This window comes from Cupressus sempervirens, chromosome 11 (assembly GCF_028749045.1).
Source record: "Cupressus sempervirens isolate cs-2001-9-10 chromosome 11, ASM2874904v1, whole genome shotgun sequence".
NCBI classification, from domain to species: Eukaryota; Viridiplantae; Streptophyta; class Pinopsida; order Cupressales; family Cupressaceae; genus Cupressus; species Cupressus sempervirens.
Window position 1 is genome coordinate 335,590,227 of NC_143128.1, and position 24,062 is coordinate 335,614,288.

General features: G+C 35.8%; 1 protein-coding gene across 1 annotated transcript in view; it reads right to left on the bottom strand.

The window, feature by feature from the left end:
- Positions 1-3,289: 3,289 nt before the first annotated feature.
- The window catches only part of LOC149529453 (DDT domain-containing protein PTM-like), a 39,616-nt gene continuing 18,843 nt past the window's right edge, over positions 3,290-24,062 (bottom strand). Inside the window, exons 7-9 of the mRNA XM_089810992.1 lie at positions 22,513-22,541; positions 5,455-6,102; positions 3,290-5,126 (exon numbers count right to left, since the gene is read on the bottom strand). Coding sequence (XP_089667118.1) covers positions 3,904-5,126; positions 5,455-6,102; positions 22,513-22,541 — 1,900 coding nt within the window. The 3' untranslated portion in view covers positions 3,290-3,903. The remainder of the gene's footprint in view (positions 5,127-5,454; positions 6,103-22,512; positions 22,542-24,062) is intronic.

Consider the following 24,062-nt stretch of genomic DNA (forward strand, 5'->3'; position numbering starts at 1 on the left):
TTGTTCTTTAATAAATATATTATTTTTATTTTGTACGTGCAACCCATACTCCAGGTATTTTACATTAAGTCTATTATCTTTCAAGAGGCTCTCTCTCGCTAAGCGCAAACTAGAATATGAATATTATTTCTAACACTAAGCATAGAAATATTATTGGCCATGTGAAAGTTATAAAACATATCTCTACGTTTGCTCTGTAATTTTATATAGATAATTCTTTAAGTATTTTAATTATTAAAATGATGCTTCTAGAGTTTAGACTAATAAAGCTTTTTCTTAAGAATATATTGTGTAATGTATTTCATTTGTGTAACTTAAAGAAATAATTGATATTGCAACAAAAAGATAATTAACTTGAATTAAAGCTTTATCATCACTAAAAAATCTATTGTAAAAAATAACAGAATTCATAAATTTTATAACTACAAGAATTAGATATAGCATCCCCTCTAAATTGCAATGTGCTTGGTAAACTTTTTAATGTGTCTAACGATGTTGACATGACACATCCTCTCGTGTTATATGAATTGGGAAAAACCTAGACCTCATACTTACCATAAGAAGCTCTTGCCAATTGAGCCAAGCCCCCAACCCATCCTCTAACAAGTTCTCTATCATGAAATTCTAATTTTCCTCATCAGTTCAAATTACTAATTTAGCTTTTCAATTAACCCTTAATCTTTAATCAAATCTTGACCACTCATGAATCATAGGTCAATGAGTTTGACACAATATGACTTGATGTGAAAAAATATCTCCTACTGATCATCACTATGATTTTTATTTTATTTTTAAATCTCTTCATTTTTATCATGTATTTTCGAAACAAATTAACTCTTCTCAATTAAATCATCAAATGTTATCATTATGCTAATACTAAGAACATCCACATGCCATCAAAGTTTAATAAATTGTTTTTGATTAAGAAAAACAAGTTTTAAAGGGTGCTTGAAACCCTGTACAAATCTTAAGATTTTCAATAAGCATAAATGCAAAAGTACAGCAGACAAAAGAGGGACCAGTCACCCTCCAAACAAAGGGTAACCACTATGACAAAAAAGCCTATCACCAGCCAAAACCAAACATCCAACTAGGAGGCAAAAATCTAAACTGAAAGATCAGCCTTCAAAAAACCAGTCACTACAAGGGAGCTCACGATTTGTCCTTTGATTTAAAACCTCCCTTGCACGACCGGAGATTCATTTCTAAAGGAGGAGCAGAGGGCTTAGATTTCTTTTTTTTTACCGTAGTCCAACCATCCTCCACCTTTGTTGCCTCAGCAATCCAATCCCCAAAAGAAACTAAACAGTGGAAACCAGGGGAAGCAGAAGCAACAACATTCTCCCTAGAAGAGCCCGTAGACAACTGGCCCCCAACAGGACCAGGAAGAGCATTTGATACAGGAGCAGGGGCAGGAGAGGGAACAGGGTCCAGACCAGAATTCTGGACTTCCTCCACAACCAGTGGCATTGAATATTCGTTAGCAAGGGGAGAGTCGTCCGCACGGGGGAGTCATCCACATGTTCCAAGGGCACATCCATGGACTTAAGCACCATATAGTGCTCAGAAGAGGCACCTAACCACCAGGAAGGTGGTCGCCTTGATTTGGTCTTCACAACAGCACAACGAGCAGCAATGTGACCTGTCATATGACATTTTCTACAACGAAAAGGATACCCTCGTAATCCAACATTTGGATTCAAGAGCCCCGCAAGGAGTCCAAACAAATCCTCTCTGGAAGGCCCTTTGAGACATCCATCTCTACAAAAATTCGTGCACACGTCAAATGGAGAACATAATAAGTGTCTGAATCCACATATAAAAAATCACTGATAGCATCCCCAATAGTTTCCAAAACAGAATCTAGTCATAGATGCATTGGGAGATTCGAAAGCCGAACCCAGATAGGAACCCTGTTAAAGGATTCTATAAGCGGATCAAAATCCACGTGCCACAGTTTGGCCATAAGTGGATATATGTCCTGCCATGAAAAACTGTTATCACACATAATAGTCTTCCTATCTTTAGCACTTTCAAACTTTACTATGAAGAATCCTTTAGCATTCGGAAAGATGTTGACACCATGGTCTAAAATTGGTTCCCAATGCTTGGGGATCCAAGCATGGAGATCAGCAAGAGAGGGCCAAAAACCCCGAAAACGAAAAATAGCAGCAAAAGAAGAGAACTATTCTGTTGTATTGAAAATATCATCAACTATTTCTTGGTCCAAAAAAACCCTTATAGGATTTGAAAAACTTACAAGGGAAACTTCATGGGGACGAGAAGGCCCAGATAAAAGACTGGCATGAAGGACATTACCATGCAGACCAACTTCAAAGGCAGCCACGTCAGCAAAAGTCCTACCCCCAAAAGACACAGGAGAGGCCAACCCAAGAGACCCTACAATGCCTGGAAGAGCAACTGAAGGAAGAGGGGCGAAAGGAGGAGAATGAGCGCCGACAGGAAATGCAAGCGGACAAACCGCCCGCCCCCTAATGAATCCGCAACATGCTCAGGGGCTCGCACAGCAGCAAAAACGAAAAGATTTTGAAATTTGGTTGGAGCGCGCCCAAACACAAATGGGCAGAGGAGCAGAGACGGGAGCCATAAGATGCAAAGAATAGAGTTTAACAAATTGAACAATATGCTCAAATGAAAGGTTCAATTATAATAGAATTTTGTAGTTTTTTCTTTATTTTGCAATCATTTTCTTTATACAAATAATTACTTCACATAATTTGCATGCTTTGAAATTTATCTTCAGATTATGTTTTATCATTTCATATATTATTTTATCCTATCCTCGAAGTCCTTGCCTCGTACAAATGCACGCAATCGATGGAATTTACATGCTTATACGCTTCCGTCTTTATTTTATTACCATTACATATGTTAGTTTCCCCTCCTTTCGTTTTCTTCAATTAATTGAAGGGGGCATCTATTATCACCAACAATTAAAGGCCATACATTGTCACCAATATTCCCTCGCATCATTTTTTTCTTCTTTTTCTTCTTTTTCTTCTTTTTCTTTGTTTCTTTCTTCGGTTTTTTTGTCAAATCTGCTTACTTGAAGTTTAAAGTTGAACTATCAATATCAATGGTGAAGTAGTGCACTAATTATTATACTATTGAATAATTTGTTTTTGTATAATTCTTACATTTCTTTGTATGTGCGTGCATCTCCAAACGCATCTAAAATCCATAAAAAAAACTCATCACTATTACCATCAACTACTTAGATTAAACCGTCTATTATGCACTCTATACAAGACCCGTGCATTACAACCAGTAAGTTTTTAAGGTTCCTTCCCATTCCATACACTAAGCAAAGAGAATACATGGGGTATTAATAGAAGATGGAGAACAATATCTCCATTGATTTAAAAATAGTGCAGATCTTCCAATTAAATGGCTCTTTAGACATTAGTCGATAGACTTGTTCAGAACAATAAACTCTGAGCCAAAGTATCTGAAAAAAATTCAACTGCCAAGTTAAAAGAATCATAAGGTACATTTGGGTATATGTTTACATGTCTATTAAGATAGCCTTCAACTTCAGTAATTCAAGTGAGATTCGCATACTGAAAACTTGGGAATTGAGCAGGCACTCAGTTCTTTTAGCTCCACTTAAATGGTTCCAAGTTGAGAAAGGACAGCCAGTGTGCAAAATTTCCACTTGCACAAAATAAGAAGATTTCACTCTAGAGGGCCGTGTTACATCCAAAGGCCCATTACAATGGTCTATTATTATTCAGATGTAGAATTCCCATTGAATAGAAAATCATAGAAACCTGACATTTGTTAGCCCATTCTGTAGTAGGCAACTTCTTGAGCTCGTGTTCTTCTAACATAAATTTGAAGGCCTTAACACAATAATGTCTGGATCCAAGGATGCCATGCTGGTTATCCTTGTACAAAACCAGCCTCACAGCGACTACAAAGCCATCCACTTTCACTACAAAGGCCTGTTGGTGCTAGTTTATAGCAATGGAAATGAATTGCAGTACCACACATGCGACACTGAAGATCCAGAGGTACCTCTTTTAAGTCACAATTTGGACATTTCTCCATTTTATTTTCATCTAAATTTATCTCAGTTCCTTTGTTGCATGGTTGACTTCCAAAACTATCCAGTTCAAATGTGTTTGCAAGATGGCTCTGAACCTTTTCTGAACTATTTTGTGAAATAGTAGCCCTTGATGAAACATTAGGTCCATCTACTAGTCCATGTGGCTGAGACCCATTTACAGCATCAGCGGGAAGTAAATTAGCAGACCAGTTAAGGACACCATCTTGTGAAAGATCAAAAAGATTTTCTATTTTATCATCATCAGATGCCAACAATTCCATGTATGAAAGCATGGATTGGGTATGGAATCCAGAAAAACTCTGAACGACGCCATTGTTCTGTAATTCGGATCTTATCTGTGCTGTTCTTGACTTGTCTTCTATCCTGTTTTGCAGGAAGTTTGTCGCATCATCCTGCAGATAATATTTAAAAGAAGAGTTGGCATCATTCTTCTCCATTTCTGATCCCATAAACATTTCTCTCAACTTTTCTCCACCACTTTGTGAACAGTTGGTAACTTTCTCCTGAAGGTAATCATTAATAGAAGAGTCAATAACACCACTCATCAACTCAGATCCCATAGATGTCTCTCCTAGATCATCTTCCTTCCTAATTTGTGAGCAATTCGTCAATTGTTCCTGCAGGTAATCTTTAATAAAAGAGGCACAATTTCTTTTGGGAGTTGTAGGCTCATGGGCGACAGGAAAAGGTATTGAATTAAGAATGTGTTCTGCACCAGAAAGTGGCACATATTCGAACTCATATTCCATTTTTATCCCTGCATGCACATCCCTGCTAACCAACATAACATGAGGCTCCTCGTTGGAAACAATTCCCTGTCTGCTATAGAAAACATTTGAAGGCTTCCAGTTTTCAGCTGCATACAGCATTTCTCCATTATCTGGTTTCATCTTCATGTCAAGTATCTTACCCTCCAGGTTTTTCTTATCATAAGGACATGCAGGTCTAGTCCTCTTGCGACATTTGTGACACTTGAAAGAAATCAAGTCAACAACATTCTCCATAGTAAGCCCAAAGGCATCTCCATGAAACCATTCTGCAAACAAATGTCTCAAGATATTGTAAAAAAAAATGTATTACAGAACTGGCATTTTCTATGAAATTTTAATAACTGTGCACATCCTACATATATTTTAATTAGAGCAATCTTCTTAATATCAGTTAAATGGTTAAATCATGAGCCATGTATGTTTCAGCATGTTCATTACTTTTACATACAGGATGTCCACAGAAGCTTCTTGCTATATCATAGCACATGCTTTGTATTATGCAAAATAAACTGAAAAGCAACTAACATGAAGAACTGAGAAAGGCAAAATTTGATAATGGGAAAACATTAATAAGTTGATCAATTTGCATCATACCAGTACAAGATTCGCATCCAACATATATAAGCTGAGAATTATAGGCCTCGCAGCAGAGATAACACAAAGGCTTTTTAGAGACATCCATACTACTCTGACATGGAAGTAGAAGTTTGGTCTGCCTGAATTCCTTTCCTAAATCGTTAGTTCTCTTTTTCTTCCACAAAAGGCCATCCAAACGAACAGCTCCTCTGACTTTGCGGGCCAGAGATTTTGTCATACTGTTAAGCTTCTGTTCTGCAAGATTTTCACTGTGAGATTGACGCTTCTTGTATTTCTTTCGTTTTTTCTCTGGTAAAGATATTGCATTTTCCACTGGATCTTGTACAAGCATGGAGCTTTTGTGACTTGACACATCAAACTTCTCTGAATGCACATTAAGTGTTCTAGTATCCAAATTAACAGTTCCTTCAGTTTTATTAAGAGACTGATGACTTTTGTATTTCTTCCGCTTTGCACCTGGAGAAGACTTTCCAATCTTCACTATATCTTTTGCAATCTTCGAACGTTTGTGAACTGAAACAGCATTCTTCTCTAAATGTGTGTTAGAATCCCCCTTGTGATGCTTAATATTATAGCATTCATAGCAGGTCAACTTGCACTCCAATGAATCCAAGATTGGTATTGCACACTTGCGATGAAAAGAACCTGAAAAATACAAAGAGCAGTGAAAACATGCAAGGGAAAACAGATTTTTTCAGAACGGTTGAGAACTTGAGAGAAATAAGGCTTACTATTAGGTGTTTCTGAACATTATGTCACAGTGTCTGAACTGGTTAAAAGAAAAGACCGAGCTTACAAAATAAATCAATAAAAGATATCTCATAGAGCTTATGTTATATATTATATTGCATTATATTAAATTTCAAAGACTATATCTGTAATATGTTTCAAACATAGAGGAAGCATCTACAATATGTTTCAAAAACACAGTTGTTAAATAACTTGCCTCACCTGCCCAGAAATGTACATCAACATCCTGAATACAAGTTACAATACTCCCAGCTAAAGCAAAGACAGCATGCCTAGTTGTATCCATATCGAAGCCCATATTTCAGCCATATCCAATATGTCTGAATACTCTCCAAAACGTCTCCCGCCAAGTTTCACATTGTCATCCAACAGTTACATTTCAAGGACAGGTGGGAAACATCCCTACCTCGTCCCCCAATTTGAAAAAACAAAAAGAATGTTGCAGGTAATTGTCCTTTTCTTTTGCAAAATACCTAGGTAGGGCAGGGATCAGACTGTTGACGTTTGTCACTTTTTTTAACACACAAATTTGATTCAAAAAGGGGGATTAGCCCACATGGACCCCCCACACCCCTTTAAACCAACCATAAGTCTAAAACAGTTCCAATAACAAGTGAAACAAACAACATGCTCAGTTTGACATTTTCCAAGTTGTGCATTGAGAAGAGTGGATAACAACAATAGGAAGAAGCCAAGAGAGCATAAGATTTATGTTATTGAAGGTAAATTTATTATCCATTCATCATTTGCTCAAACTCCTGAAAATATTTATTTATTTTTTCCTTTTTTTGTGAAGCTCTACACTCAGATGGATTTTTTGTTTATTTTTCTACTGTATTTGAAAATTGCAGCTGTGTTTTAAATTTTCAACAAAAATACAATGAACAGCAGTGAGGGTAGTGACAGTGAAGAAACTCAAATTCCAGAAAGAAGCCGTATGAATACCTGAAGGAGTTATTTTGCAGTGTGAGTGCTGCCAGACTGTGACTTCACAAAAAAAGGTTTTAACATCCTTCTGAACTCCCCAGAAACTATACAAAAAAGGCCAATTAATCGATGAAAAAAACTCTGTTACAATTTGCAACACACACGAACAAAGACAGAAAACAAATTCAGGGTGTAGTAGACTATGGATAAGTTAATTGTGCTAAAAGGACTGTAGAGGCAACTGCACAAGTTTATTCTAATCTGTTGTACATAAGTGGACTAGGCGTAAAAGGTTGTGAGAAAAAACTCTAGCTCAGAAGGACCCAGCTGACTAGGTAGCACATTGAGGAAGGAAGGAAAAACTTACAAGAAACTTCTAAAAGAGACCATGCAGTCTACTGTCATAATTTGTTGCATACCAAAGGCATAGTTGTTTGGAGTCAACAAAAAAAAGTTCTGCTAGAGGGAAACAATGGAATTGATAGTGGGGTCATTTATTGCACAATCAGGAAAGGTGGCTGATCCTTCAATGCAGCCTAGTGTATCCTAATTCATTGCATATACCTGAACTATAGTTGTTGGGAGTCAAAGGGAGAGAACCAAATGAATTGTTATTGGGGTCATTTATTGCATAATCAGGAAAGGTGACTGAGTCCAATTCCCAATTGTATTAAAATCTAATAAAATCCTAATTGTTTATTAACATTACACTAAGTTGCACAGGTACCTCCCCCCCCCCCTCCGGACCACGAACTGGTTCGAACCGGTTCGAACTTGGTTCGACCTGGGTTCGTTTTTTGCAGGCCTGGTTCGATCTGGTTCGAACCCTGGGAGAACCACATATAAAATTTTGAACCAAGGTCGAACCTGCGGCTACGGACGTCAACTTGACTGATTTATTTGCAATTTTCAATAATTTTTTGACGTCCATGTTACCTAAGAAGGTGTTATTAATTGGTTTTGTGCCCTCTCATTGTCATCTGATGTTTCTAAAATATAAATATATATCAGCCAAGGAACAAGAGAATTGTTTGACATTGTATGATCTATTGCTGTGGCATCAAGTTTCATATGTAGCATTAATGATTAATGATCGCCATAATAAGAAATGAACCAACAAAGTAGAGCTAATAAAGTCTGAATCGTGTCAGCGTGATTTGTAACACTCTCACAAGTAAAATCAGACAGCAGACTTAAACAAGTAAATGCAATACAACAGAACCTCACTTTTCACCTAGACTGCTAATAGTTTCCAAATACAGGAAATAGAATGTTAATCCTGTTCATGGTAAGTTTGTAACAGACTAGATCTGAAATGATAGATGCAAAATCAGTACTCCATAATCTCCAATGTTTATAATGTTATTATCATAATGTAAACAAATTTCTTTATCTTTTTCACTAATGGCTCTCAGAATGGTCAGTGTTCAGAACAATATGTCCTACTTTTTATCAACTACTGACATGCCTCTGCCGAGACCAGTCCATTATCACAAGTTGTTCCTGATTTCTGATAATTCCACCATCTTGATTTGAGTACAAATAATTTATATTGAATCATAAACTCTTTGTGAACGCATCTCAAATTTTTCAATTCAAGCACCTAATAAACTGAAATTACATCTTTAATACAACATCAATAATCCCTTTGAAAGGAGTGTAACCCTTTATCTATTTTGAGGTTATTTTGCCTTGAAGGAGAGGACATATTGTTTATGCTGTTTCAAAGTTTTTGTTGTTCAAATGTGTTTATGCTACTATGCTACATTCTAATTCTAACTCATGCTTCGTGTATATGTATATATATATATATATATATATATATATATATGTTTTTGTACTAATGAACCCAAACGAACCCAAACCCCTTTCCAAAATTTTGTCGAACCAACGAACCGGTTCTCGAACCGCGAACTTGGAACCGAACTCGAACTGGCAACTTAGACATTACATATTATGACTGTAAAGTTATACATAAAAAATAAAACATGGTAACTTTCAATTATAGATAAAATAAAAATAAATGCATGCAATAATAAAAAAATAATTAAAAACCAATGAATTGATAAATTTTAACTCTAGCTCAGAAGGTCCCAGCTGACTAGGTAGCACATTGACAAAGGAAAAACTTATAAGAAAATTCCAAAAGAGACCATGCCGCCTAGTGTCATAATTCATCGCATACCGAAACCCTAATTTACCGATTTTGGTTCTGATGCTGATGCGGGTGCGGGGTGCTGATGCGTGGATGCGCAGATTTTTTTTTGGAGGGATTGTGGATGCATTTAAGTGCGTCCATAGATAAGTGTATATATTTTTTAGAAATATATATATTAATACATATATATATGTCAAGTTGTCAACTATAATTTATGTACGCAATGAAATACAAGAAATATTAAATATACAAAAATAAACCATTCATTGAATCATTATCATAATCAAATTGAAATAACAGTAATGTCTAATTAGTAAATTACTCAAGTTCAAGATCTGAATGCAATTTGAATTACAAAATCAAAACATAGTTCATGGTTCAATCACAATGTTGATCAATCGAGAGTCGAAGCTCAAGATTCACAAATCACATTCAGTCATTCAAATCATAAGGATTCTCCAAAAAATCCACATTCTCATCATCTCCTCCTTCTACAACACTTGCAAGTTCATTTGAACCATGCATGGTTCCAATTGTGCTAGATGTACGTGATATGATGTTATCAACATCATCATCTGTCATCACAGTAAGATCTTGAAGTGTTGCATCCAAGTTTGTAGATTCAGGGGCTACATCCCAAACCTTGGTTGACCCTTCCTTGTATCCATCCTCCTTATGTTACAAAAGACGCAAGTTGGTATGTATATAAACCAAGTCCTCAGCGTTCTTTGAGCCCAACCGGTTGTGCTTCATTGAATGGATATAGAAGTATATACTCCAATTCTGTTCAGCAGAAGAACTTGTAACCTAAATAATGTTTATAAAAATTTAAAATTAAACATAAAAATGAAAAGCAAATTAGAGAATGTTAAACACTAAAGTGTAGAATACAATTGCTAAATAAATAAATGAATGAAAACTTAATTGTGAGAGGATCTTGATTGCAGGAGGTTGTAGATGCTTGAATGGTTGACCATACATGTACCACCATGTGATAGCTCCCATGTCATTTTGGTCCTTTATGGAGTAAGTTTTGATCCTAAAGCAAATAAGCCAAATTCTTGCCTCACCTTTTTGTGCATTTCATCATCTGGGAAGAGTCTTACAAATGCAATGTACACCCAGTAGCAACTACTTCATCCACATATGGTGCAATTCTATCTGGCATAGCAAGTATTTCCTGGCTATAATACCTTGGAGATAAGGCATATGCAAGGAGGTACAATGGAGTAGTCATCCTCTCCCAACGATGATGAATGATATCCTCCACCTTTTTGCACAAGGCTTCACATTCTATGGGGTTAGTCTCATGTGCTTGTATGGAAAGCTTTACCTGTTCTACAAGGTCACCAGGAGTCGGGGAGACTTGGAGGTCTCCAGTACCGGTACGACAATTTTTCAAGAATAGGAGACGGGGTACTTGAAGAAAGCAATTTTTTTTTAATAGTTAAAAGAGTCTAATACTAAATACAAAATATAATACTGTAAACTAAAAAATTGAAGTAAATAATAATAGTAATGTCACATTAATATAGAGTCAAATATTTCAAAACTCACATTATCACATTACTATATCTCATAGTGATACTTGTTTTCTGAATATTGCATATGATCGTCATCATATTAGATTGATATCGCTGAGATTATCATTACATATTCAAATTTAAAATTCAAAAACGAATAGTTTGATGCTAAATTGCAGATATGCAAACAAAAATGAACAAACTTAGTACAATAAACAAACCAAAAGTCTATCTAGTACTAGTATGTTGATGGTACTATCATCTACTCCACAAGGTTGTGATCATCCATCTCAAGGTCTTCAACTATCACACTCTCAAAATGATTTAAATTATCATTGATCTTAATTTTTTCATCAAAAAAATTAAAATGAGGGCTAAAATACATAAAATAATTCTATATTAATAATATCAAGTTTCCACAATCCATTGTTAATGATGATGTTGCTTCTGGATTCGATTGTGTAAGTTTTTGTTAAAAAACTTACACAATCGAATCCAGAAGCAACATCATCATTAATTCTATATTTTATATTTTACATTTATTTTTTATCAGGAGACTTTAGGGAGACTTCACATTCTGAATTAGGAGATTGGGAGACGTCAAGAGACTTTGTCATGAAGTCTCCAAACCTTTTTGAGGTCTCTAGAGACACGAAAAGTCTTTGAGACGTGTCTCCATCTCCGCAATGTGTCTTTTAGGGGGGAAATGGGTCTCTAGGTAACCATGCTTTTCTACCATGGTGTCCATGCCATCGTACACATCCCCTAAGCAAGATGCATCTATATCAACAAAGTGTAGCATAGTCATGATAGGCTCGGTGAAACCCAATACAAATTGCACACGAGCCCACCAATGCTCAACCAAGATCATACCCCTGACCTTCAAGGCTCTCTTTGAATTTGAAGCCTTCCATATAGCCCATTGGTTACAAATAATCATTGGGCCCAATGTTGATTGCACCTTCAGGAGTTGTTTCAGAACAACGATATGAGATGCAAATCTAGTCTCGACAACCTATAAGCAAGTTGACAATATGACATCAAATATAAAACGAAGTTATAAACAAGAAATTTGATATTGAACATGAATATAAAACTTATTCTAAATAAATAAATAAATGGAACTAAGTAATTACAATTTTAAATCTACCTTCAACAACTCCAACTTGGAGAATGATCTAAATATAGATTGTGAGATGTGGTAGTTTGTCACAAACATTTGTATCTCCTCTCCCTCTTAGTATATTTGCTTCACCCAATCTATTTGGGTGCCAATTTGTTGCATAACCAAGTTGAATGGACAGGCTTTCATAATGATCTGGTATTGGTGAATCCGAACGGTGACATTGTTGAGCAATGCACTTGTGAGCTGCAACCCGGGTGCGCTGGGCATAAGTGAAACAACTGCCCATAGAATAGTAGGGGCCCATCCACTAGGTGTTGATCGAGATGAGGATCCATATCCACCCGCAAGAGGGGCAACGCTGGGAGTGGTGGAAGCGGGGAACAACCAGTGTGAGAGGCGGGGGTAGAGAGAGTGTACAGTGCATGGTGTCCAAAAAATATGGTCGTACCGAGACTCAACCAAAACACCTACACCCCTACAATTCGTGGCATTATTTGTGACCACCTGGACCACATTCTCACTACCCGCCATCTCTATTGCCTCAATGAGAATTCTAGAAATGAATTGTGAATGCTTAACTTCTCCTTCACAATCAATAGCCCTCAAAAATATTGCCCCCTTGGGGAACATTGCAATCACATTTATCAATGGTCGGTATTTTGCGTCTTTCCATCCATCAGAGGCAATAGTTATGCCAGAAGTTTTCCAAGATCTCCTAATTGGTTGAAGAGCTTTGTCTATAGAAATTTTTTCTTTTTGCAAAAGAGTAGTACGCACCTTTTCATACCCAGGGCTAATGTAATCAGCTAGTGCTCTAAGGATGGCTACAAACATTTCCTTCCAATATGGCGATCTTACCAAATTGGAAGGAAGACCATTGGCATAAAGGCAACATGCAATTGCTTCATCAGCAATCTCTCTTGCCTCCATTTTGAATGCTTGATCCAACGGACCTCTTTTGCGGGTAATAACTTCTACTTCATCATCCTCCTCTCCCACTTCCAAGAATGGATGTTTGGAAGATGCAACATGATCGGTGGGCACATTCACTTTGCTCTTTGTAGATGAAGGTTTGTAAAAACTTGTTTTTTATTTGCTCACTAAACTATCAACAGCCTCTTGTTCTTTTATGAGTCTGGCTAACTGTGCATCGCTCAACCTTTTTCCATCTTTACTTCCCTTGCACAATGATATTCCTTTACCAGTAGGGCCCATAAATGAGCTTTGACCCGAGAATATGAGTTGTTGAATGGTTTACAATGACATATATTGCATCTCCAAACGTATGACCCAACTCTAGAAACCTATGATGATCTTGTGGTGTGTCCATAATGGAGATGCCACATCAATATTGAAGTTATCACTTAGTTCTTGCCCTGCTACTGAACTTTGACTATCAGTAGTGACCATTCTTGCACAATACAAACTATGAATCTAATAAGAAAATATAAAAAATTAACTTAGAAATGTTTTTAAAAAGTTAAAACTATGAACAAGAAAGTTTGAAACATACAAGTGCAAATATATAATACAAAAATACTAAAAATAGATGGCTACACATATTCCTTCATTTCTTTACAAAAAAAAAAGAAAAATCTTGAAAATTTTCTTCTAAAATTTGAAAAATTCATGAAGATCTAAAAAAATCACTAAAAAATACATGAAATCGATCAAATGCTTACCTTAGATGCTTAATTGTCCTTTGTGGAAGCTCAATAGACACCCTACCAATGATCCTCTTCAAAACTAATGACCTTGCTCTCAGAATGCCACAATGGAGACCAAATGAGAAGAGAGCCCAACTGCAAACAAAATGGGAAGAATGGGCAATGAATGGCCTATTTTAGGGCCATTTTAGGGTTGTGAGGCAAATAGGAGGAAAGAAAAACAATTAAAAAACATTTAAAACACATGTTCTTTGTCACTTAAGTGACTGTTGGCTGAAAACAACCGGATGCTCAAAGGACGCACTCGAATGCTCTTTGGATGCTCTCCGGAGCACCCCGCACACATCCGCAGGAGAAGATAGTGCTTCCTGATAGCACCCACCATGCATCCTACTGCATCTGTGCACCAATCCGCATTTGCATCCCCCTCCAGGCTACATGAATCAATAACTTAGCTGAAACCATAGATGTTGGGAGTCAACGAAAGAAAGTTCTTCTACTAAAGGGAAACAGTGGAATTCATACTGGGGTCATTTATTGCACAATCATGAAAGGAGGTTGAGTCTTCACTTATATATATATATAACTTTTAATTAAAAATATAATATAATAAAAACTTACATTATTAAAAAATTAATCAAAAACCTATAATTTAATAAATTTTAAAAACATAATAACATTGAAATTGCTTAAATGTTGTACAACTAGAGTCCCTAATTAGGTTAACGAAATAGTTATCTTATTTCGAGGTAATGAAATCCTAATGTAGTAGCCAATAACAAAAGCAGAATATGCCATAAAATGAATCTTCAATGGTATATTAGAGATGAACAAAGATTTATGGCCTTGACTCTCTTTCAAATGGTGCATCTAGCTGAAAATAAAGTTGTGGGGCTATCATCAAAAGATATCCAACATTTAGATATAATCTCATGATAACAAATAATGGCCTTCTGAATGTCAAGTCACATGACATTCACCAAGTACTCTGAGAAACCATATTAAGAGTAATGACCTCCTAAATGTTAGGATGCATGAAATTCACCAAGTACTCTGAGTAATGGCCTCCTGAACATCAAGATGCATGACATTCACCAAATACTCAAAATGTTCATAAGGTCTGTATACATGTATCCTCAATAATACTTACCATATGAACATTCATGGTCTATTTAAGGAACTTAATCCACCATGCAATATATAATCTATCATGATTTGCTTAGACATCATAAGATATCCATCATAATAGAAGATTAAGTTATTGTAAGTTCGTCACCTTCTAATAACTTCAACAAATACAAGTGATAATCATTTGGAAGTCGTCATTTCCTCATGATGTACATAGGGGGCAGGCCCATTAAATCATGCAGTCACACATGGATTTTCAGGCCCCCTCTGAATATGAATCTTCTGAGATCCTCATCTAATATTACCTCTGATGAAGTGTCAAACTTCCTCTGAATTTGATATCATCTTCTTTTTCCTGTAAGAACATCCTCGGAGAAAAAGGAAAAGATCAAGGCAAATAGCTCTTATAGTATGTATAGAAATACATATAAGAGATTAACTACAAGAAGTAAATAAAGGTAGTTCTCAAGATATAATAATCAAGAAACATTTATCTCATTATTTGGAGCAAATATTCAATGACATCCTTCACAATCTGAGACCTTTCTACATGTATGTGAAAGTCTTATTTGTAGTTTCTTCTAGTATCTGCTCACTACTTTTGTCCAACGATAGTTTCTTCTAGTATCTGCTCACTTCCTGTGTCCAAAGGTTCCTCTAATTAGGCTCCCTCTTGATATAAAAGGATACTCATAATCTCAATCATCAAAGATATTTGTTTCACTGAGTCAAGAAAGATAGATAGAATGAGTGAAGGATCCTCCTTGAGTGACAGGTTGCATTGTTACAAATATCTAAACTGGTCAACCTCTCGATCTATCAACCCATGAGGAGACTTATAAACTCCAGCATTAGAACAGTCCACTTTATAAAATATTTAGTCAACATTCTAACTTCCCAAATAATATTCTGGGAAGAAAATATTAACCAAGTCAAATTTAACTAATAACGACCAATACTAGCTAAAGTAGATATAAACTTCAAAAAGCCAAACTATAAATTGGGCCCCGAAAAAATACAGTGTAACATAGGGACACGTGCCCCCACCAAAACAGGGTCGCACTTGAGACAGGGGGCATCGTCTCGACATATCGGGCAGGGCCACTCAAAATGCCACCTCCAAAGATCTTTGTGTCCCCTGTGGGTATGAGGGGACGCAATCACGTCCCCTTTAAGTACAGGGGGACGTCTACCGCAGCAACAAGATGGGGGACACTCTTTCCTTTGTTGTTGTTCAATGTTCATTGTTTGTCATTTGATCATGAATCATGATGTTCCAGTTCTAAACTTTGATGCAATGTTCAATGTTTAAGTTTTTAACATCTTTATATCTTATATTGTAGTACATCTTTTCATAACTAGCATTTTAAGTACCATATGTATAGTATATACAGCCCTGCTCCCCCTGCCACCCCCCCTCCCCCGGTCCCCCAATCATCCCCCTATACTAAAGGGCGGTGTAACTATGCACAAATATTACTTCCAAGATCTTGACATCTTCCAAATGACAAAAGTGAGGGCAACAGCAAGTCCAACAAAAATCAATATTTGTAATATGCTTTCTTTGCCATTATCCACTTCTTCGGACAACTGTCTTCTCCATTTGGCAGCTCCAGCTTTTGGCATTCATTAAGGCTTTGTGCAAGATGTCCTCATTAACAGCTACTTCAACTGCAATGGCCCTTTTTTGCGTGAGAAACTTGACCGTCTCTGTAGCCCAATTGATTGAGGAATAATAATTCTATCATCAACAACCCAAATTCATCTCCATAGTTTTATTTTGAAGCAATCAATCTCTAATGACCATGATACACTAGATTGTGGCATCAATTTTCTCAAGACTGGGCTTTACTCTAACAACATTGTCAAAGATAAAATTGTGAATCCTTATGGGTGTCCCAACTGTGATGTCACAAGCTTGGGAAAGATTGACAACTGCCTGGTATTTCTTAGAGTGCGAGCTTAGCAAAAAGCACTTCAACCAGCAGCACTGTCCCTACCATCATGAACAACCTTACTCCTACTTCCACTATGCTCTTCTTCCCAAATCCAAAATTGCTAAGTGGCTCCGTTGTCTGCCTCTGATACTTTAACGTGTTGGAGTCATTTATGTTGGACGTCGCGATTCCCTCATCATCGGTGAACATTTCAACATTTATGTTGCGTCAACTTTGTAAGATCTATTCACCCAAGCTCTTTTTTTGGAGTATATGGAAAGCTAGGAATCATCAAAATCTTCAAGGAGAAATTGATTCCAAGCTTTGGCCACAGCCTTTAACATTCTATTCTCCTCTGGGACTCAGACTGTCACAACCCCAAGGGTCAAAATAAAGTTGAAAATAATAATATCTAGTTCCCCTAATATCCGGGACAGAAGTGACAGCCTCTATTTTCTTGAAGTCTTGGAATCCAGTCAGGGAATTGCTGGAGTTGGTGGCAGTCTCCTGTTTAATGGTAACTTAATCCTCAATTCTGCTGCTGGTTTGGGAGCTGCTTTAAAATATGCTGCAGAAGCCCAGGTGTTGAAACACAATTTGCAACTTGCAGTGGAAAAAGAAATATTACAGCTCTTAGTTTAAGGGGACTCTCAACTGCTAATCAATGCTGTTGAACTGTCCCATCATAAAAGTCTCTGCAGCACAGAGTTACATTTATAGACAATCTCAACAATGATTTAAACTTTAGTTCCATCATATCCTAACAGCAAAACACAGCATCGTTGATAATCTAATGAACCAGAGTGCTTCTGGCTGATACACCCAGCAACTGGCAAGTTTGGTACTTATCTTTCAAAGAAACCCACCATGGACTTGGGCAATCCTATTTAATTGATCTTGAAAATTAACTTTTCCCAAAACTTCAAAAATACAACAAAAGAAATTGATTGCAAACCTCAAACTTTTACACAAAAACCAAACCAGAGTTCCTGATAAAATTAAATATTAGAAACCTACAACTAATATCAAATTTGTCCCCCCACATTTCATGACTTCAAACAATAGATTATTCACATTGTGAGCCTTATGGTGTGCCCTAATGTTGTGGGATCATCAACCAAGCACAACTACAAAAATTGTGGCCTGGCCATGACTATGTCTATCATACCCACATTGACAGCTAACTTTACGATGCCCTACTACCTATTTCCTAAGCAAGCTCTGTTTAAACTCATGAAAGATGGCCACAAACTCTTAGTTTTTCCAACTACAAATTCAAAAGCTCTCATGATTTTCTATAATGTACTTATATGTCCTTTCTTCTCCTTGCAACCGAAGAACTTGCATGATCTCCAAACCTCACAGCCAGCGATTTCCAGGAGACCATCATGCTCTATAACTTTGTTTGTGACAAAATGACTAATAAATGTGTTGCAAGACCTTGCTATAGGTCATGTTTTTTAAGGATTTTCTCCACCCAACCAGTGCAATTTTGGCAAAAATAATCATTGCGCCTTTTGACGTCCTCTTTGATTAACCACCATATATTTGGTGGTATGCCTAAGTCTCCTCAACACAATCCTACTCTCATACCAATGATAGTACAACTGAAGAAAAAAGATTGAAAGATCATTGAAAAATATAAATTCAGAAAATTATTGTCACGGCTCCTTTACAATAACCTGATTCACACCCTACAACAAGTAACCTGTTAAGCTTCCTCAAAACAATTTTTCATACAAATGTTAATAAAACCAAAGAAATAAAGAGATAAATCAGCAAAATCATCATGGAGAGCATTGCTATATATAGATTCAAAAACATATTGTAGAATCACCTCATTAAAGAGTCAAAACCAGCTTACTATAACCTTATTAACAACCAATACAACTAACCCATTACCTATTACATACAAATGAAAGCATACAGGTCATTATATCATTACCCGAATAGAATTCTTGCTGCTCCAAATAACTTCTCCAGAATCAAGGCAATTAACATATTCTACAGTGCAATCATCAATCTCATCCACCAAATCGAAGTCACTGTGTCCAACTAATGTTGTCAGTGCTTCCCACATAAAGCATACCAATGCCAAATCAATGTGTACCTCTTATGTATTTAAGAATATACTTCTGCTTGCCAATCTCACCCATGAAGATCCTGCAGGAACCAAAAGACAAGGCCAGCTAAGTCTTATACCCCACTATCACATTCCCTCTGGACCCCCTTGGTTCTTTCGCATTGCCATCGATGCGAGACCAACCACCATATTGACACAGTGCACAAGATTTGTCAGCTGTGCAGCATCAGAAAGGTTGAATCAGAGAAGTACTTCATATTACAAAATCAAAGGGAGGCCCTATTGCCTCTTTAGCGAGGGATGGTCGGACTCCACCTTCTTCAGATATATGAGCCCAAAGCGCCTTGCCCTTTATCTTCAAGAAGCCATTAGGTTTTGAGAACACACACTCCAGCACTGGTATCATGCAATGTCTCAACCCTGTTAGCTCATTACTTCCTTCATTACAGGGCTTCACTCAACATGCAGCACCAACCATCAACTTGGTCCCACCCTTGAACTAGATAGTGAAGCCCAAGACGAGCTCCTATCTAGAGCGGCCTTCCTCTTTCAGGATTGCTCTGAAGCAGCCCATGGCTCTGACTGGTCCTATTGCTTATCCTTCTATTTTGAGGTTTTTCACGATTCTTCAAAATCCTTAGCGGTGCTCGGGAGGGTTTTATTTTGGACCCCTCTCTTTGTTTTTGTTTCGGTTCTTACTGCTTTCTTCAAGCACCCTTTGGTGTCCCGGCTGTGCGCTGGCCCCTTTTGTTGTTCTTGGCAGTCCTTCTAACCCCTTCTGCGGTCTCTTAATGGAAATGAATATATTTATCTTATCTTTCAATCTGTACAAGGAGCTATGTTGTATTTCAACGGAAGTAAATTAAAATGGGCATTTCAGTTTCAGGCATCCACAGAGACATTTGAATTGGTTCTGGCTTCATTTTGTAGTTTCCAACCATCCTTTTTCCAAATGGGCCCATAGATCAGTTGTGTAAACTTGTCTCATTGGCAAATGACCTCCTCCTATGCATATCTTATTATTTTGAAGATACAAAGAATGGTTTGTCAAATATTTATGCAATAAGGAGGAACCACGAAATTGGCATGTTAACAAGAAAAACTATTGACTAATTCTTTGCATGCATTTGGAAGCTGGTGATTTGCATAAAAAGCATTTTGAGGTTTCTTGCTTTCCTTTAGATTTCTTTTTTTATACTAACAGGTCTTTTACGACTGCATTTATTATGAAGATTGATTTTGGAGATAGGTACAAGACTTGGTGTTGAGCTCAATATGGATAGTTGTCCACGAAGCTTTAGAGTATATGATCAAGAATGATACCCTGTTGCAATCATCAGATAATGATAGAGCTCAATTGTAGCTCTTAGGGATTGTCGTCAGATAATTCAAGACTCTATGATTTGAAAGTTGGGTACTAAGAGCTTAAGAACAAAGCTCAAAGCTACATCTTTACAAAAATCAAGAGACAACTTGATGGAACCTTGCTTGGTTCAGGATTTTTTTCTTCAAGAGAAGACCTCAAAAAATGTATATTCATATTATGTAATCAGCATTTTTGTTGTGTATAGCTTGAGGATGCAATCTGCAAATTTTTGTTATGTACAGTTGTGCGTGTGTGTGTTTGGTGAGGGGTTGAACTTATATTTTCAATGGTACATTTGTAGAAACAATGTAATAGAGGGGGGTAAATGTTGGCATAACATGTCTATTGCACTATTTATTACGCAATAATGATGTGCAATTTTGTTTCCGTACCTATGGCAACAACTTCACATAATTTAAAACGTATTGATCAAAAGCTATGAATCGATTAAGTCTTCACCAATAAATCATCAGGAATATATATTACTAAGGCAAAAGCTCTTTCTATAAGAGCTTGTAAACCTTGATAATCACTATGAAGAAGCACAACATCAAATTTGAAGCTTCCTTACCTATTATGAATCGTTGAAAGGTGATCTAGACTTAGAAAGAAATACCTACCAGAGATATCATTGTAGTAAAAAGTTACTTGAGAAACTACCTAAAAATCTCGTTACCTTAACTATGCAGTAACACTTGCATACACAAAGAATATAAAGAGAGGAAAAGGATGACAACTCGTATCCAACTAGGCCAGGAATCCGATGGTCCATATGCCCTTGTTTTTAGTTTTGAACCATATATGACAACTTAAAAATTTGTATTGATAGACATGCTATATTTTTGTAAAACCGTATATATGGCACTTAAGTTATTAATACTAGGAGAATTTATTATAGGTACATGCAATATACTATTCTAATCTATAGTATTAATATTCTTTATTTTTATAATAATTAATATAGAAATACAAAATGGTTTAGATTATTATGAAAAAATAAGGTACAAATGTTTCTGGCTTTTATCTTCTTATATGAATTTAATAACTCAGTTAATTTAGTTCTTAAATTGTTTTTATTAAGATCATCTTAAATATGAATTTAGAAACTTGTCATGAACATTTATTATTAATAATTATTAATTGGTTATGGTTTTAACTGTTTCATATTTTATAGCTCAATTTCAATTAAATTAAATTAAATAATTCTTTCTTTTATATAAGATAATCATATGATTTTATTTGTAGCATGTTTTAAACTTATAATTTCTAGTAAAACAAAATTAGTCGATTTCTATTATAGATAATAATATATTTTCAAGAAGATTAATTGCAATTTTGCATTACTTTATTAAAATTTAAAATATGTTTTTCAAATTCAATATGTATAATTGATAATTTTATATATATATATATATATATATATATAGTTTTAATAAAATAAGTCATAAATGAATTGTTTCTGCAATTAAAAAAAATCTTAAAACACTAAATTAAGGCACTAACTTGACCAATTTGTCATAAAAAAATTGTATGACAGGTTGGAGCGACTGATATTCCAATCCAACTAATCAATTTTCCAAATGAGAAAAAAACTCAAAGAGCAATCTTAAACAAAGCTAAGTGTAAAATAGGAAACAAAGCAGTCTTAAATTAGAAAAGCTAAAATACTAAGAGATCAAATACTGATCATCCATGCAGTGCTTGGATTCATTTTTGTCTGACCAATGAAAAGGTGAAAGTAAGAGCCTATATCAAAGGTGTTTCAATTAATACTCCAGAGTATGACATGAAGCCTGACAACAGGTGTTTGGCTTTTAACAGATTGCCAACTTCTAAGACAAGATTTCTGGATTAACCCTCTTACAAAATGGTGAGCACTGGATCCTACAATGTAATCTAACAATTCCTAATCATTTAACTTCCATCTCTAATTTCAGACTGTCTTCTGGATATCATCTCTAAGTGTGAGTTAACACATTAAATTGCAACCAGATTTAATTTTATCATCATGAGTTGACACTACAAGATCTGTCTTCATGAAATTCATTTAAAAAACCCTAGGAATACAATACCTCATCCCCAAAATCTAATACCCTAATCTAAGTCACTTCCTTGTCTTAACCATTTCCACAAGTTATTGTTCAAATACAAGAACCCAGTACCATATCTGACGCTGACTTGAGATCAAGAACTGTATAAGACTTGTATTGTGTTCAAGTAATTATCTCCTCCAGTTAATGCACTAAAAAAAACTATGCCATGATTTTGTCTTTCATATTAAATTTTATGGAAACAAAAAAAATCATTCAAAACATAAAACCCATATATTATATACAAAATCACATTCCATTCAAGAGAAAGTATTATAGAAATATATAAGGAGGTCTCACCCTCACAAATTTGGCATCGAACTGCTTTCCTGCAAAATATTCAAGAATAACATATAAGAAGATGTGGAAAAGGGTTTGAATATATATTGATGAATGAATAACAAAAAAAATGATAACAGAACTAATTGAAATTTAAAGGTTGTCAAATGCAACATCAAGGAAGACAGTTAATTGGGAAATGTTCCCTTGTTCCTGATCAGACAATCTTAATTAGCAAAATGCTAAAATTCTAAAAGGCAAAAACAGCACAAATAAAATATCATATCATCCTAAATTTCTAATAGATAAAACACAGAATAATGTCACACCAAAAAACCTATGTTCCCCCGAGTTTCTGGGATGGAGACAGCAGGGGACAGCGGGACGGGTTTCCAAGACGGCAATTTTTTTGCCGATTCTGGGGATGGGGAGGGATGGCAAATGGGGACAGCTATATAACAATAGGAAAAATTAAAATATATAGTGAAATTTAAAATCTTTATATGAAAACATGAATAAAGCATGTACTTGTACGTAATAGAACCTTAAAATATAAGAATCAACAGAATTCATATGCCAAATTTGTGTTACTTTGAGAGTCAGTCTAATTTGTTCTAGTTGTCCCTACATGTCCCCAAATCTCCGAGACGTTTCTGGGACATGGACAGCTATTTACCGGGGACCTCCGAGACGTTTCTGGGACAGGGACAGCTGAAAATTTACTGGGAACATGTCCCCGGGTAACACTCCCAAAAACAATTCCTTGCTGCACTTATTTCAACAATGAACTTTGTGAATCACAAATCAAGATATAAGTCCATTATCCTGTATATGGTGTTCCAAAAAGTTTTGGAACACAAGACCATGATAATCGGTTTCAGGGATATAAGATCTTTCTCAAATTGTAGGGACAGTAGTGTGAATAATATATTATAATAATGTGTTGATAAAATTAATTATAGAAAATAGTAAAAAAAATTGCAATTTGTCATTAATAATCAGGGTGGAAACTACCCTGCCCCTCCTTGGGCACACACATCCACGCATCTGTATCCATATTCGCATCGGGTACGAATACAAAATGGCATGGATACACATCAGATTCCCTACTAACATGCCAAAAAATCCTTATTTTTCTAACTTTGCCAAATACTATATGATTTTTAAAAAATTTGAAAAATATCATCCTTAATAGAAAAACACTTCAATCATGCAACTTTTTTTTGTTGGTATAAACAAAAAACTACACCAAATGACGAAGACAAATGAAATGTTTTCTATGTTTGCAACCCATTTTTTGTATATTGCAATTACATGTCTATATTGCTTTTGAAGTAATGAAAATATCCTTTAAGAACGTAGAAATTGTGTGAAATGTGTATTTGTTTTTTATGAATATCATATCCATATTGGCAAGGTCGCACGGGGACGGGGGTACTTGGGGTACCAATACGGGTAAGGGTACATCTATTTTTCATAATAGGGGATGGGGATATTTGGGAATGTCAAACTTTTTTTTTAATTATACTTTTATATTTATAGAAAATCTGAAATTATGAGTCATGACAATA